Here is a 13,262-nt window from a genome sequence, read left to right on the forward strand (position 1 = left end):
ACAACCCCAAACTTGAACATTTGTTAATACCACAAAATATTTTCTACTTAACTCAAGGTAAAGCTTTTCAACAAGGGTTTTCAAATCATGTTCAAGGCTAGAGGTTCAAAGGATATAACACACAGTGTTCTCTTTTAGTGGGCTCAATTTATGAATTTGGCTAATAGAAGGGTTATCAACAAATGGCCTTGATCATATGATGCAAACAAGCAAGTAATTCAATCATAGAAAACCTGGGCAAAGTCATTCATCCTTTCACAGTAATAGTATTCAACAATAACAACTCTAGAGCTCAAAACCTCACATATAAGCTCATTCACATTCCACATATAACATCCTGCTTAGAATCATAATCACAATCATAAACCCTTGCATTTGTTCACAATGCTTGTGAACCACCTGTATAAGCATATAATGTGCACATTCTCAACATCAATCAATATCAAAGCATCATCAGGCATTACTTATCAAACAACAATCATAAGCAAACCATCATAACAGACAAAATTTCCAATTGAGTACATCAAACCCTATTCTACAAACATAAGTGATTGATAAAACAAATCCTACTCTAGTGCTTTGAAAAACTTAGCCCCATCAATGATGCTCTCTCCCAACCCCAAACTTAGATGGAAAACTAGTGAGCAAGTGAGTGAAAGGAAGATTTTCTCAAGAGGGGTGAGGAAAAAGTTGTAGAAAACCTTGGAAAAGTATGTAGGAGTGTGTGCAGAGAAGAGTCTAAAAATATAGGCCAAGGCGCAGCTTAGGGTAAAAAAATACCCCTAATGGGCTCGGGTTCCGCTGAGGGAAACCCAAGCCCCTTCTGCGACACTACCGCTCAGCGGTAGTTTGCCGCTCAGCGGCACTTGCGGGAAGTGCTCTCCTTCTTAGCTTGACCTAGATGCATCCTAAACATACCCCTTATTGGCTCCCTGCAATAAAATTCTCAAATCACTCATGCACAACCCTATTATGCAACTAAAGCAGGATCAAAACAAAAATTATACAGAAAAATTAATCAACTGGGTTGCCTCCCAGGTAGAGCTTGTTTAACGTCACGAGCCTGACCCAAAATCCTCCAGCACCCTTCAGTAGATGCAAATCTTTCTTACCAACACCCATCAGTAGGTGTATACAAACATAGTATCCTTCAGTAGATACTCTTCCGCCTAACATCCATCAGTAGATGTAAACCCTGCAACAAACTTATAACAAAAACAAAAATACCCAAAAGTTCAAAATTACATCACCAAACCAAAAATTAAAAGTTCTTAAATCACTGGGTTGCCTCCCAGCAAGCGCTCTTTTAACGTCACTAGCTTGACCCAATAAAGCTCATGTTCCATCTTCTTTTTCTTCTTTCTACTGAACTTCTTCAGAAATTTGATCAAACCAGGAACCTGTTGCAGTGTCTCAATCATAGGAACTTTAATCTCCAATTTCTTGAAGATTTCCATGAAGCACTTAAATTTCTTTTCCTTCCTATGATACTTCTTTGGATGAGGAAGAGGTTTTTCATATGATTCTTTCTTTTTTCCTCTCGTCCTCTTTCTCTTTTCTCTCACTTTCTTTTTTTCTTTTCTTTTTCTACTCACCTTCTCAATCTTCACACAAATTTTCTTTCTCTCTTCTCTCTCAACCACTTCTTTTTCTTTTTCTTCATCTTTATCTTTCTCACTCAACTCTTCTTTCTCTTTTCTCTCTACCTTTTCCTCATCGCCCCCTATTTTTTTCTCATCAAGAATCTTGTCACTTTCAGTGATAATGGCTTGCCCTTCCTCCTTAGGGTTAACTTTAGTATTAACCTCATCATTCAATCTCTGATTAATGGAATGAAGCTGCATCTCCATCCTTTTACATGATTCTTCAATGCTTTTCTGAGTAGCGTCAGAATTTTTCAAAAATTGTTGAAGGGTGTCATCCAAACTTCCTGATAGAAAGGTTTGTTGCTGTTGCTTGTTAAATTGCCCAGTTTGTCCAGCTTGCCCACTTTGTTCCTGACCAATACTTGGGTGTGGTTTCCACCCTTGATTGTAGCTCCCTTGACGGTACTGATTGGTCATGTAGTTTACATCCTCTACGGCTTCAACTGGAAAGGCACATTGACCATTGATATGGTCACCTCCACACAATTCGCATAACTGGGATTGTACCTGTGCAACAGTCTTTAACTCTTGTGGCAATTGTTCAAGTATATTTGAGAGATTCTCCAATTGTTGAGTTATTAACTTGTTCTGAGCTATCAAGGCATCATTGGATTGCAACTGTAGAACTCCTTTTTGTTGAATATGAGCTCCTCTTTCACTGTTCCACTTATTGTTATTAGTAGTCATGTTTTCAATTATTTCTGTGGCTTCCTCTGGAGTCTTCCATTTGATATTGCCTCCAGCTGAGGCGTCCAACATCATCTTGGTTTGTGAACCAAGACCTCCAAGGAAGATTAGGACTACTTCTCCTTCGTTAAATCCATGCGTGGGAGTCTTTCGTAATAGGCTTTTATACCTGTCCCATGCATGCCCCAGTGATTCTTCCATGCCTTGTCTAAATGAAGAGATCTCTTGCTTCCCTTTGTTGATTTTAAAGCTTTGTTGCTGCCATTGTTGTTGTGGTTGGTTCTCAAATTGTCCAGCAGCTTGCCAAAATTGGCTTTGATCCATGCTTGAGTCATGTTCCCACCAGTGGTTGAGATTACTTTGGTAGAATTGAGTGCCCATATAGTTAAATTCTTGACCAAATTGCATTCTGTAGACATTAGGCACAAAACCCTAAAAACAATTGTTAGCACAAAAAGATATAGGAGAAGATATAAGATTCAGAGAATAAAATAAAATAAAAATAAAAACAGAAAATAAAATAAAATAAAATAAAAACAAAAAAGAAAAAAAAAATAAAAACAGAAATTCAAATTTAAAGTCAAAGATAATCAATAATCACACAAATTAACCAGTTAAACCACGAGTCCCCGGCAGCGGCGCCAAAAACTTGATGGACAAATTTATGAACACCAAAATATGATGTCACAAACTTGTTTTCAAATCGGCAAGTATGACCGAATCGTTCAAGTAATAAAACTTGGTAAGACCAAGTATCGTTCTTCCCAAAGGACTCACGACCTAGTTTAGTTATGTGATTTCTTGATTAGCTAAGACTTAGGACGAAATATTTGAGGTTTTATATGCAAAAACGAAAATAAACATGTATGCATGAATTTGATCAATGGCTAAAACAAAAGACACACACCTTCAATGAAATATATTGATGAATATGTTGTTGGGGGTCAATTTCATCTTATTCACTCTCACATATTTTAGGAATTCACATTCAAATCATCATTGTTAATGCCACTCTCTAAAGTACCTTTCTAGAAGGCTTCTCCCCAATCACGAGTTCATACAATTCCTAGCATTCCTAATGATCAGTTCATAAGTGCAGGAGCTTAACGACAACCAATAAAATATTGGGAGAAATTCCCCGGATCTAGACTTCCCCGTACGCGCCCGTATCGACAAAACCAATAATCATGCATCGAATGAGTTAAACAATGCAAGCATTAAGCAAAGAGGAAAAACCCTAACTAATGATGAAAGAAAGCATAGATCTTAAATAAAAGATGTAAAAACAGATTCCATATATGAGAGCTTCAAAAGATTACATTGATTCCCCAACAAACATACAAGGTTTAGTTCACCATATTCATGGTGAAACTAGATGAATAATAATGAAAGAATGAAAGAGATAGAAAAACCCTAGAAAGAGAAGAGGAGAGCCGTCACCATCTCCCAATCTACCCCCAAGGGGTGAAAAGTGTGTTTCTACTTCCTCCCAGCCAAAGATACAAACCCTAGGACGTGCAAGTCCTTAAATAGGGCATAAAAATAACATAAAACAAGTCCAAGCCCATAAAAACAAAAGAAAACCGGTCCAAGCCCACTTAGAATGGCGCTCAGCGGTATTTTACCGCTGAGCGGTAATACCGCATGATCCATTTTGCCCCCAGCTGCTGGTTTTGCCCCTCAGCGGTGATTTTTGCACCTGAAAAGTGCCGCTCAACGGTATTTTACCGCTCAACGCCACTCGGTCACACGTTTTCTGCGTTCTGGTTGGTTTTTCAGCATTCTGGTTGACTGGTTGACTTTTCTGGTTGACTGGTTGACTTTTCTGGTTGACTGGTTGACTTTTCTGGTTGACTGGTTGACTTTTTTGGTTTCTGGTTGACTTTTCAGCACTCCAATCATTCGGTATTTCAATTCTTCTTTCAAATCATTCAATTAGCCTACAAAATCAAGGGAATCTTGCATAAAACCATTAAATTCACTTTCAACTCTCTTATTCTCAAAACTAAAGCAAAAATATGATTTCAAGCTAGTTTATAAGTCTTAAAGGTTGCTTTTGGTATCAAATTTAAGCATAAAAATAACGGTTTTTCAACCGTTATCAGCCATCCAATACTTTGCAAGAGGATTCAGATCAGTCCTCCTAATGTTAACCACTGAGCCAGATCTATTCCTTTGGAAGTGTCCTCCAGGTATGCACAATACTCTCTCTACATCCTCAAAATGCGCACCTTCCTCCATGCAAAGAGCAAACTAGCACTGCTCACCAGCCCACACAGTAACCAGGAAGTTATTAATAGAATCAGGATCATACCTGATAGCATGGCCTCTAACATAGCCCAGATAATTTTCAGCTGGATAATCACCAATCTTCTTTGCGTTGGTGTAGAATTCTTTTACCACAGCTATGTTGGCAGGTGCAGGATATGTGGCTAGCTTTCCCCAGTCATTCCCTAACAATTGCTCTCCAAATTGAGGAGCAAAGTTTGGTATCATTCCAGCTTTTCTCTCCATAAGGAGTCTCCTGTCTTGCACCACTTTGAAGTGCTTCTCATGTTTCCGAGAGAGGAACCTACTAGAGTGGGGCTGTTCTGGTTCCTTTTCCTTTCTCTTGGTTGCCATGGTTTTCAATCTTTTACCTGAAGATGATGCCATTCCTGCATTCAAACACAGATACAAAACCACAGAACATGATGTTAAACATTAGTAAAACACAGAACACAACTCCTTTCGAAGCTAAACCACCGCTGAGGGTCAGAATTACCCCTCAGCGCCACCAGTACCATGTTCCAGGACGCAACCAAGCAAAAACTCAAGTCTGGCAGAGTGCCGCTCAGCGGCAATTTACCCCTGAGCGGTAACTCTGCAGAATTTTTAAAAACCTCTTTTAAGCTGTCCTAACTCCACCCAAATGCAATTTTCAGTTTTCCAGATCATAATCATGCAGTTTAATCGGTTCAAACATCAATTATATCATCAAATCATGCATAGAAACTAAAACCCCTAACTATTCATGCTTTGACAATCACACTCAAAATCAAGAACCCTAGAATGAACAAAATGCTTTTTACTTACTTGGGTGGAGATACTAGATGCAATGAGAATGCTTCCAAGCTAGAATGCTCTCTTCCAACCCCAAACTTTGATGGCACACTAGTGAAAAAGTGAGTGGAAGAGAAATTTTCTTAAGAGGGAAGAGGGAAAAGATGTGGAAAACCTTGGAAAAGGTGTGTGGGAGTGTTTGTGCAGAGAAGAGCTTGGAAAGAAAACCTAAAACACAGCTTAGGGTATAAAAATACCCTAATGGGCTCGGGTTCCGCTGAGGGGAACTAAAGCCCATTCTGCGAGAGTACCGCTCAGCGGCACTTTCGTGAAGTGCTCTTCTCTTTCTTTTCTTAACCTACGTGCCTCCTAGACATGCCCCTCACTGGTCCCCTGCAATTCAATGTTTAAAATACTTATGCAAACCCTATTATGCAACTAAAATGAAACAAACAAAAATCAATCAATCAACTGGGTTGCCTCCCAGGTAGCGCTTGTTTAACGTCACGAGCCTGACCCAAAATCCACCAACACCCATCAGTAGGTGCAAAATTTTCTCACCAACACCCATCAGTAGGTGTTACAATCTTAGCATCCTTCAGTAGATGCTATATCCACCTAGCATCCTTCAGTAGATGCTATTTTCAACAAAATAGTTACAAAAATAATGTCCACAAATTAAAGATTACAAAACCAAGATAAAATCAAAAGTTCTTAAATCACTGGGTTGCCTCCCAACAAGCGCTCTTTTAACGTCATTAGCTTGACCCAGTAAAGCTCAAATTCCTTCTTCTTTTTCTTCTTCCTACTGAACTTCTTCAGAAATTTGATCAAACCAGGAACCTGTTGCAGTGTCTCAATCATAGGAACTTTAATCTCCAATTTCTTGAAGATTTCCATAAAGCACTTACATTTCTTTTCCTTCCTATGATTCTTCTTTAGATGAGGATGGGATTTTTCATATGATTTCTTCTTCTTTCCTCTCATCTTCTTTTTCTTACGCTTCCTCTCTCCAAATTTTCTCGTTTTCTTTTCTTTTATTTTTTTCTTCCCTTCTCTTTTTCTCCTCAACTTCTTTATTTTCACACACATTTTCTTTCTCTCTTCTCTCTCAACCACTTCTTTTTCTTTTTCTTCATCTTTATCTTTCTCACTCAACTCTTCTTTTTCTTTTCTCTCTATCTTTTCCTCATCTCTCTCTATTTTTTCTTCAGCAAAAGTCTTGTCACTTTCAGTGACAATGGCTTGGCCTTCCTCCTTAAGGTTAACTTCAGTATTAACCTTAACATTCAATTTCTGACTAATGTAACGAAGGTTCATCTCCATCCTTTTACATGATTCTTCAATGCTTTTCTGAATAGAGTCGGAATTTTTCAAAAATCGTTGAAGGGTGTCATCCAAATTTACTAATAGAGAGGGTTGTGGTGGCGGCCTATCAAATTCTTCGACAGCTTGAGTGCTTTTGTGATGACAATTAGGTATCTGTATGTACTGTTGAACTGCCTCCTCCAACGTTATCCTTCTTCCCGATAGAGAGGGTTTTTGCTGCCATTGTTATGGTGGTTGATTCTTAAATTGTTTGACAGCTTGCCAAAATTGATCATTATCCATGCTTGAGTGAGATCCCACCAATAGTTGAAATTACCTTAGTAGAATTGAGTGCCCATATAGTTAAATTCTTGACCAAATTGCATCATGCAAACATTAGGCACAAAACCCTAAAAATAATTGTTAGCATTTGGAGGTTTCATTGCAGAACAAATTCTATAGAAATTTTCCAAATGTTCATGTGGGCATTCTCCTGCAAATCCATGAAACTTAGGGAGCAGATATATCAGTCCAGCGCTTAGAACGCAATGAATATCATCCTTTGTAGGTGGGACCGGCTCACTAGGAGCGCTCTTAGGAATTTGAGGATGATCCATATTTTTCTCAGTATTAAAATCAGCACGAGAATCAGAGTAATATGCAGAAAGAGAATCATAATTACAGGCACTCGCAGAATAAGCACTATTCACAAAATCAAAATAGGTAGACATGGAAAATAAAAAGTAAAAACTAAAAACTAAAAATTATAAAACAGATAAAACATAACACAATTAATCATGCTACATGCACAAACAAGACAGAACATAATAAATTTTTTTATTTTTTTTTTATTTTTTTATTTTTTATTTTTTTTTATTTAACAGATAAAACACATGCGACACACATACAGAACATCACATCACAACACAAAATAAAACACAACACAATTAAACATGGTTCAGATACAAACAAGACAGAACAAAATTAAAAACTTTTTTTTTTTTTTTAAAAAAATTTTTTTTTTTAATTGACAAACATAATACAAAACACAACACAATAAAAATATAAAAGACAAAACATATATTACAACCACGTAATAAAACAAAAACAGTAAAAATCTAAAACAAGAACCTGGACTAAAGTGACAACGCCGCCAAAATTTGCTGAAGGTGTCGTTGTCGCCTACAAAAATATACAAGACAAAACACACAAAACAAACATATTAACAGAACAAAACTTTATACAACAAAAATCTAAAACCAAACCGTCATTGGTCCCCGGCAGCGGCGCCAAAATCTGATACGACTGTCGCGGTCATACAAATTTGATGTGCAATTATAATGCAGTATAGACTAGGAAGTGACTCCTAGGTCGTCTCTCAAGGACCAATATTTGTGCTCGGTCTTAGATTAAACACGTAGTGGGGGGTTTGTGAATGTTTTGTGCGGTAAATAAAATTTAAAACTGGAATTTAAACACAACTCAATTTAAAAACACTAAAATAAATTTTAAAGACGGTAAAAGCAAACGGTAAAAACGAAACAGTAAAATTCAGAAACGGTAAAAACGAAAACGGTAAATAAAAAATAAATAAACTTTTGACAAAGTTTAAAATGTGAAATAAAACATGAAACTGAGATGAAAGTGAATTAAGCAGAAAATTGCATTAATTTAGAAAATGACAGTGAATTGATCAAAGATTTAAACGTGCAAACGGAATTTTAGACCAAAGGTAATTTGCAAATAAAATTTAACAACAATCAATGAAGAACACACTGGAATTTAAGATTCAATTGAAACTGGAAAAGAAATCCAAAAACCTCCCCAAAGGGGAGGAGAAAAATGAAAGCACATTCCTACTCCTAAAATCTGATTGTTTCTTCTCTGCTGCTGCTTGCAATTTTATAGCACTTCTCTGAACAAACTCCCGTATTCTCCTCCTTCATTTCAGCGTCTTGTTTTGTCTATTGTCCCCCTATAGCTTCCTTTCTATTCTTAGCTTTGAAGACTTTCTTAGCTAAATGTTCACTTCCTTGGACGTATGAAAATAGGTGGGACCCTCCATTCTTCACCTAAACTTGTCATCTTCTTCATTCAATCTCGTTGCACACCCTTGCTGCCATCTCCTCCAAGCTTTGCTTCTCTATGGATGTGTGAATCAGCAACTGCACCGTGAGCTTGCTATCTTCAACCAAGAGCAACTCCTGCTGGATTTGACTTCAGTTCTGCCTTGGGCCGTGTATGCCTCTCCCTTCCAGCTCCAATTCCATTTGACGCTTGCTGCTGCATGGGAGAAACCAACCGAGACACCTTGCTCACGGTTACTGTATGTGGCTGGACCGTGAAGGTAGCTAGGAGGATGAAGTCCTTGCTGCTGTCTGGACCAGCCGTGAGCTGTGTTGCCATTTTCTGGACGATGCAGCTAGATGTTTCTCAAAGAAAACCGTGAATGGTAGCTGCTCCAAACTGCTGGATTTCTTCTTCTTCAACTCAGTAGATACTCCTTCAACTCCTTTATGTGAGCTGCAGCAAAATAATAGAGAAACCGTGAGGTGGCCCCTTCATTCAACAAGTTTCACGGCTGCACACTCCAAAATGAATTCTCCAATGTTAAGAAGTGGTGGTCCCCTTTCATCATTTTTTTAATGTGATTTCTAGTCCACTTTGATTCCACGTACATGGCTTCATGTTTTGCCAAGATGAAATGACCAATGGGCCCCATGTGTTTGTCCAATCAAAATAGAAAACCTTTGGATGTGCCAAAGTGTTTGGCCGTGGTAGTGGAGTTGTTTTTTAATTCTTTGCTACTTCATTCACGTAAGTGACTAAATGGTGGTCCCTCCATTATGTTTCACGGCCTCCTTCATTTTGTTAAGCCAAAGAGAAAATTTTCAATCCTAGGTGGCGCGGCTCCCACTTTGATTGCATCCAAAACATGTGATACTTGCTTTTAGATTGAAAATGCCGTGACACCACTTTTCTAGGAAGCCTAACAGAAAAATTAAACTCCTTCCTCCAAAACGGATCAACACATCTTTCTCTAAAAATAAATGAATGGAGCATAGCTTCTTCCTAGAACAACACAGTGTGCAAATGAGTATTCTTCTAAATGTTCCAATTTGTATTTCCAAAATTTTCCCTGCAATTACTAATGAAAATAATTAGCTCAGATAGTTCAAATTAATTAAAATAAGAATTTCTGATTGAATTAAGCACAATTAGAAAATACAGAAAAATATCGGACATTTAAGCACAATTCCCTGATTAATTATAGCACAATAAACTAAGTGAAGTGAAGAAAATATTGATTCATCACTAGCTTTCCCCAATCATTCCCTAACAATTGCTCTCCAAATTGAGGAGCAAAGTTAGGTATCATTCCAGCTTTTCTTTCCATAAGGAGTCTCCTGTCTTGCACCACCTTGAAGTGCTTCTCATGTTTCCGAGAGAGGAACCTACTAGAATGGGGCTGTTCTGGTTCCTTTTCCTTTCTCTTGGTTGCCATGGTTTTCAATCTTTTTCCTGAAGAAGATGCCATTCCTGCAATCAAATACAGATACAAAACCACAGAACATGATGTTAATCATTAGTCAAACACAGAATACAACTCCTTTTCGGAGCTAAACCACCGTTGAGGGTCAGATTTACCCCTCAGCGTCACCAGTGCCACGCATAAAATCAAAAAAATCAAATCTGGCAGAGTGCCGCTCAGCGGCAATTTACCCCTCAGCGGTAACTTTGCAGAGTTTTGAAAAACCTCTTTTTAAGCTGTCCTAACTCCACCCAAATGCAATTTTCAGTTTTCTAGATCAAAATCATGCAGTTTAATCGGTTCAAACATCAATTATATCATCAAATCATGCATAGAAATCAAAACCCCTAAATATTCATGCTTTGACAATCACATTAAAAATTAAGAACCCTAGAATGAACAAAATGCTTTACTTACTTGGGTGGAGATACTAGATGCAATGAGAATGCTTCCAAGCTAAGATGCTCTCTTCCAACCCCAAACTTTGATGAAACACACGTGAGAAAGTGAGTGGAAGAGAAAATTTTCAAAAGAGAAGAGGGAAAAGATGTGGAAAACCTTGGAAAAGGTATGTGGGAGTGTTTGTGCAGAGAAGAGCCTGAAAATAGAAGCTTATGCGCAGCTTAGGGTATAAAAATACCCTAATGGGCTCGGGTTCCGCTAAGGGGAACTAAAGCCCATTCTGCAAGAGTACCTCTCAGCGGTAAGTTGCCGCTCAGCGGTAAGTTGCCGCTCAGCGGCACTTTCGTGAAGTGCTCTTCTCCTTTCTTGCTTAACCTAAGTGCCTCCTAGACATGCCCCTCACTGGTTCCCTGTTATCCAATGTTTAGAATACTTATGCAAACCCTATTATGCAACTAAAATGAAACAAACAAAAACAATCAATCAACTGGGTTGCCTCCCAAGTAACGCTTGTTTAACGTCACGAGCCTGACCCAAAATCCACCAACACCCATCAGTAGGTGCAAAATTTTCTCACCAACACCCATCAGTAGGTGTTACAATCTTACCAACACCCATCAGTAGGTGTTACAAACTTAGCATCCTTCAGTAGAAGCTGTATCCACCTAGCATCCTTCAGTAGATGCTATATTCAAACAAGTATTTACAAAAAATACTGTCCACAAATTAAAAGTTACAAACCAAACTAAAATTAAAAGTTTTTAATTCACTGGGTTGCCTCCCAGCAAGCGCTCTTTTAACGTCATTAGCTTGACCCAGCAAAGCTCAAGTTCTCTCATAGTTGATGTTGTTATCCCACCAACTCCTCAGCTGTTTCCTGTGCACTGTTTTGAATCTTTTAAAATGTGGAGATTCAATCTCTATCATCTCCTTCTCTTTATAGCCTTTCACAACCCACAACTTGTTTTTGGTTCTCACAGGTGTACCAAGTTGGGGTCTTCCTTTCTTCCAGTCATCAGGAACTTTTCCTCCTTTTCCAATCTTTTTTTCTTCATGCACCTGAAACAACAAACAATGGTTACCTGTGACCTTGGGCTTTTCATCTTGATGGCTAGTCATTTGTGCATCTTGAAATGCAGCTTTATAACTAGCTTCTTCCTCCTGTGTTTGCCTCTCATCTTTAAAGACATCTACAACAACTCTCTCCTCTCGGTCCTGGAGCACCACTATACCTTCGTTTACATCAATAATGGCTTTGGCCGTTTTCATAAACGGTCTTCCAAGAATGATAGGTATCCTTTCTGTCTCCATCTTCATCACCACAAAGTCTGCCAAGAACTGGAGTTTACTCACACAAACTATAATGTCCTTTGCAATCCCACATGGTTCCTTTGAAGATCCATCGGCCATCACCAAATTAACCTTTACAGGTTTCACATTAACATTGCCAATTTGCTCCAGTAAAGAGTAAGGTATCAAGTTAACACTTGAACCTGAATCAAGAAGAGCTTTTTTAATCCTTTTCTTCCCTATGGTACAAGGGATAGAAAAACTTCCTGGATCTGTCGCTTTAGGAGGGAATGGCTCCTTTTTAACATTTTTACACTTCTTTGCCTCATCATCTCTACGCCTTTTCTTTGTAGAGACTTCTTCATCAGATTTAGTGTAAACCGTAATTTGTTGTAGAATCTGCTCCCAAGGTGCATCATTATCCACCATCTTGAATAATTCTGTGAAATCCAGTTCTTTCCCTTGATTTATTGGAAAGGGAAAAGTATTTTTGCTCTCAAATTTTCTTTTCTCTTCTGTTTCTCCTTCTTCTAACTCAACTATCTCTTCATTAGTACTCTCTACCACCTTGCATTCTTCTCTAGGGTTAACCTCAGTATTAGCCCCAAAGTTTTTACCTGGCCTCTCTTCGACCTGCTTAGTAATCTGCCCCATCTGAATCTCCAAATTCTTTATAGCAGCTTCAGTGCTCTTTTGGGTAGACTCAGTTTTCTGTATGAAATTATTGAGAGTTTCTTCCATCCTCAAGGACCTTTCATTAAGCATAGAAATCTGCTGCCATAAGGTGGGTTGCTGCTGCTGCTTATTAAATTGACCGGCTTGCCCAGTTTTCCCTTGACCAATACTTGGCTGTGGTTTCCACCCTTGATTGTAGTTCCCTTGACAGTATTGATTGGTCATGTAGTTCACATCCTCTACGGCTTCTGCTAGAAAGGCACATTGACCATTGATATGGTCGCCCCCACATAATTCACACAACTGAGATTGTACCTGTGTAGCAGTTTTCAACTCTTTAGGCAATTGTGCAAGTGTTTTAGTAAGAGTCTCCAGCTGTTGAGTTAGAATTTTATTTTGTGCTAGCAAGGCATTATGTGTCTGTAATTGTAGAACTCCTTTCTGTTGCATAGGAGCTCCTCTTTCACTGTTGAGCTCATTATCACTAGTAGCCATATTTTCAATAATTTCTGTTGCTTGCTCTGGAGTTTTCCATTTAATGTTTCCTCCTGCTGAGGCATCAAGCATCATCTTGGTTTGTGAACCAAGACCTCCAAGGAAGGTAAGGACTACTTCCACTTCATCGAATCCAGGCGTGGGTGTTTTTCGTAGCAAGCTTTTGTATCTATCCCACGCATGAC

The 13,262-nt window shown here is 38.4% G+C and overlaps 1 protein-coding gene across 1 annotated transcript; it reads right to left on the minus strand.

Moving 5' to 3' along the window:
• Positions 1–3,726: 3,726 nt before the first annotated feature.
• Positions 3,727–5,661, minus strand: LOC128196555 (uncharacterized). The gene is made up of 2 exons (XM_052877905.1): positions 4,648–5,661; positions 3,727–4,273 (listed from the first exon to the last, which is right to left on the minus strand). The coding sequence occupies exons 1-2, from the start codon at positions 4,986–4,988 to the stop codon at positions 4,261–4,263; spliced, it is 354 nt and encodes a 117-aa protein (XP_052733865.1). The 5' UTR covers positions 4,989–5,661; the 3' UTR covers positions 3,727–4,260.
• Positions 5,662–13,262: the final 7,601 nt, after the last annotated feature.

Source organism: Vigna angularis, chromosome 1 (assembly GCF_016808095.1).
Source record: "Vigna angularis cultivar LongXiaoDou No.4 chromosome 1, ASM1680809v1, whole genome shotgun sequence".
Lineage (NCBI taxonomy): Eukaryota > Viridiplantae > Streptophyta > Magnoliopsida > Fabales > Fabaceae > Vigna > Vigna angularis.

Bases quoted from the DNA above. Each gene is read 5' to 3' on its own strand.
- LOC128196555 (XM_052877905.1), bottom strand. From the start codon at position 4,988: ATGGCATCATCTTCAGGTAAAAGATTGAAAACCATGGCAACCAAGAGA.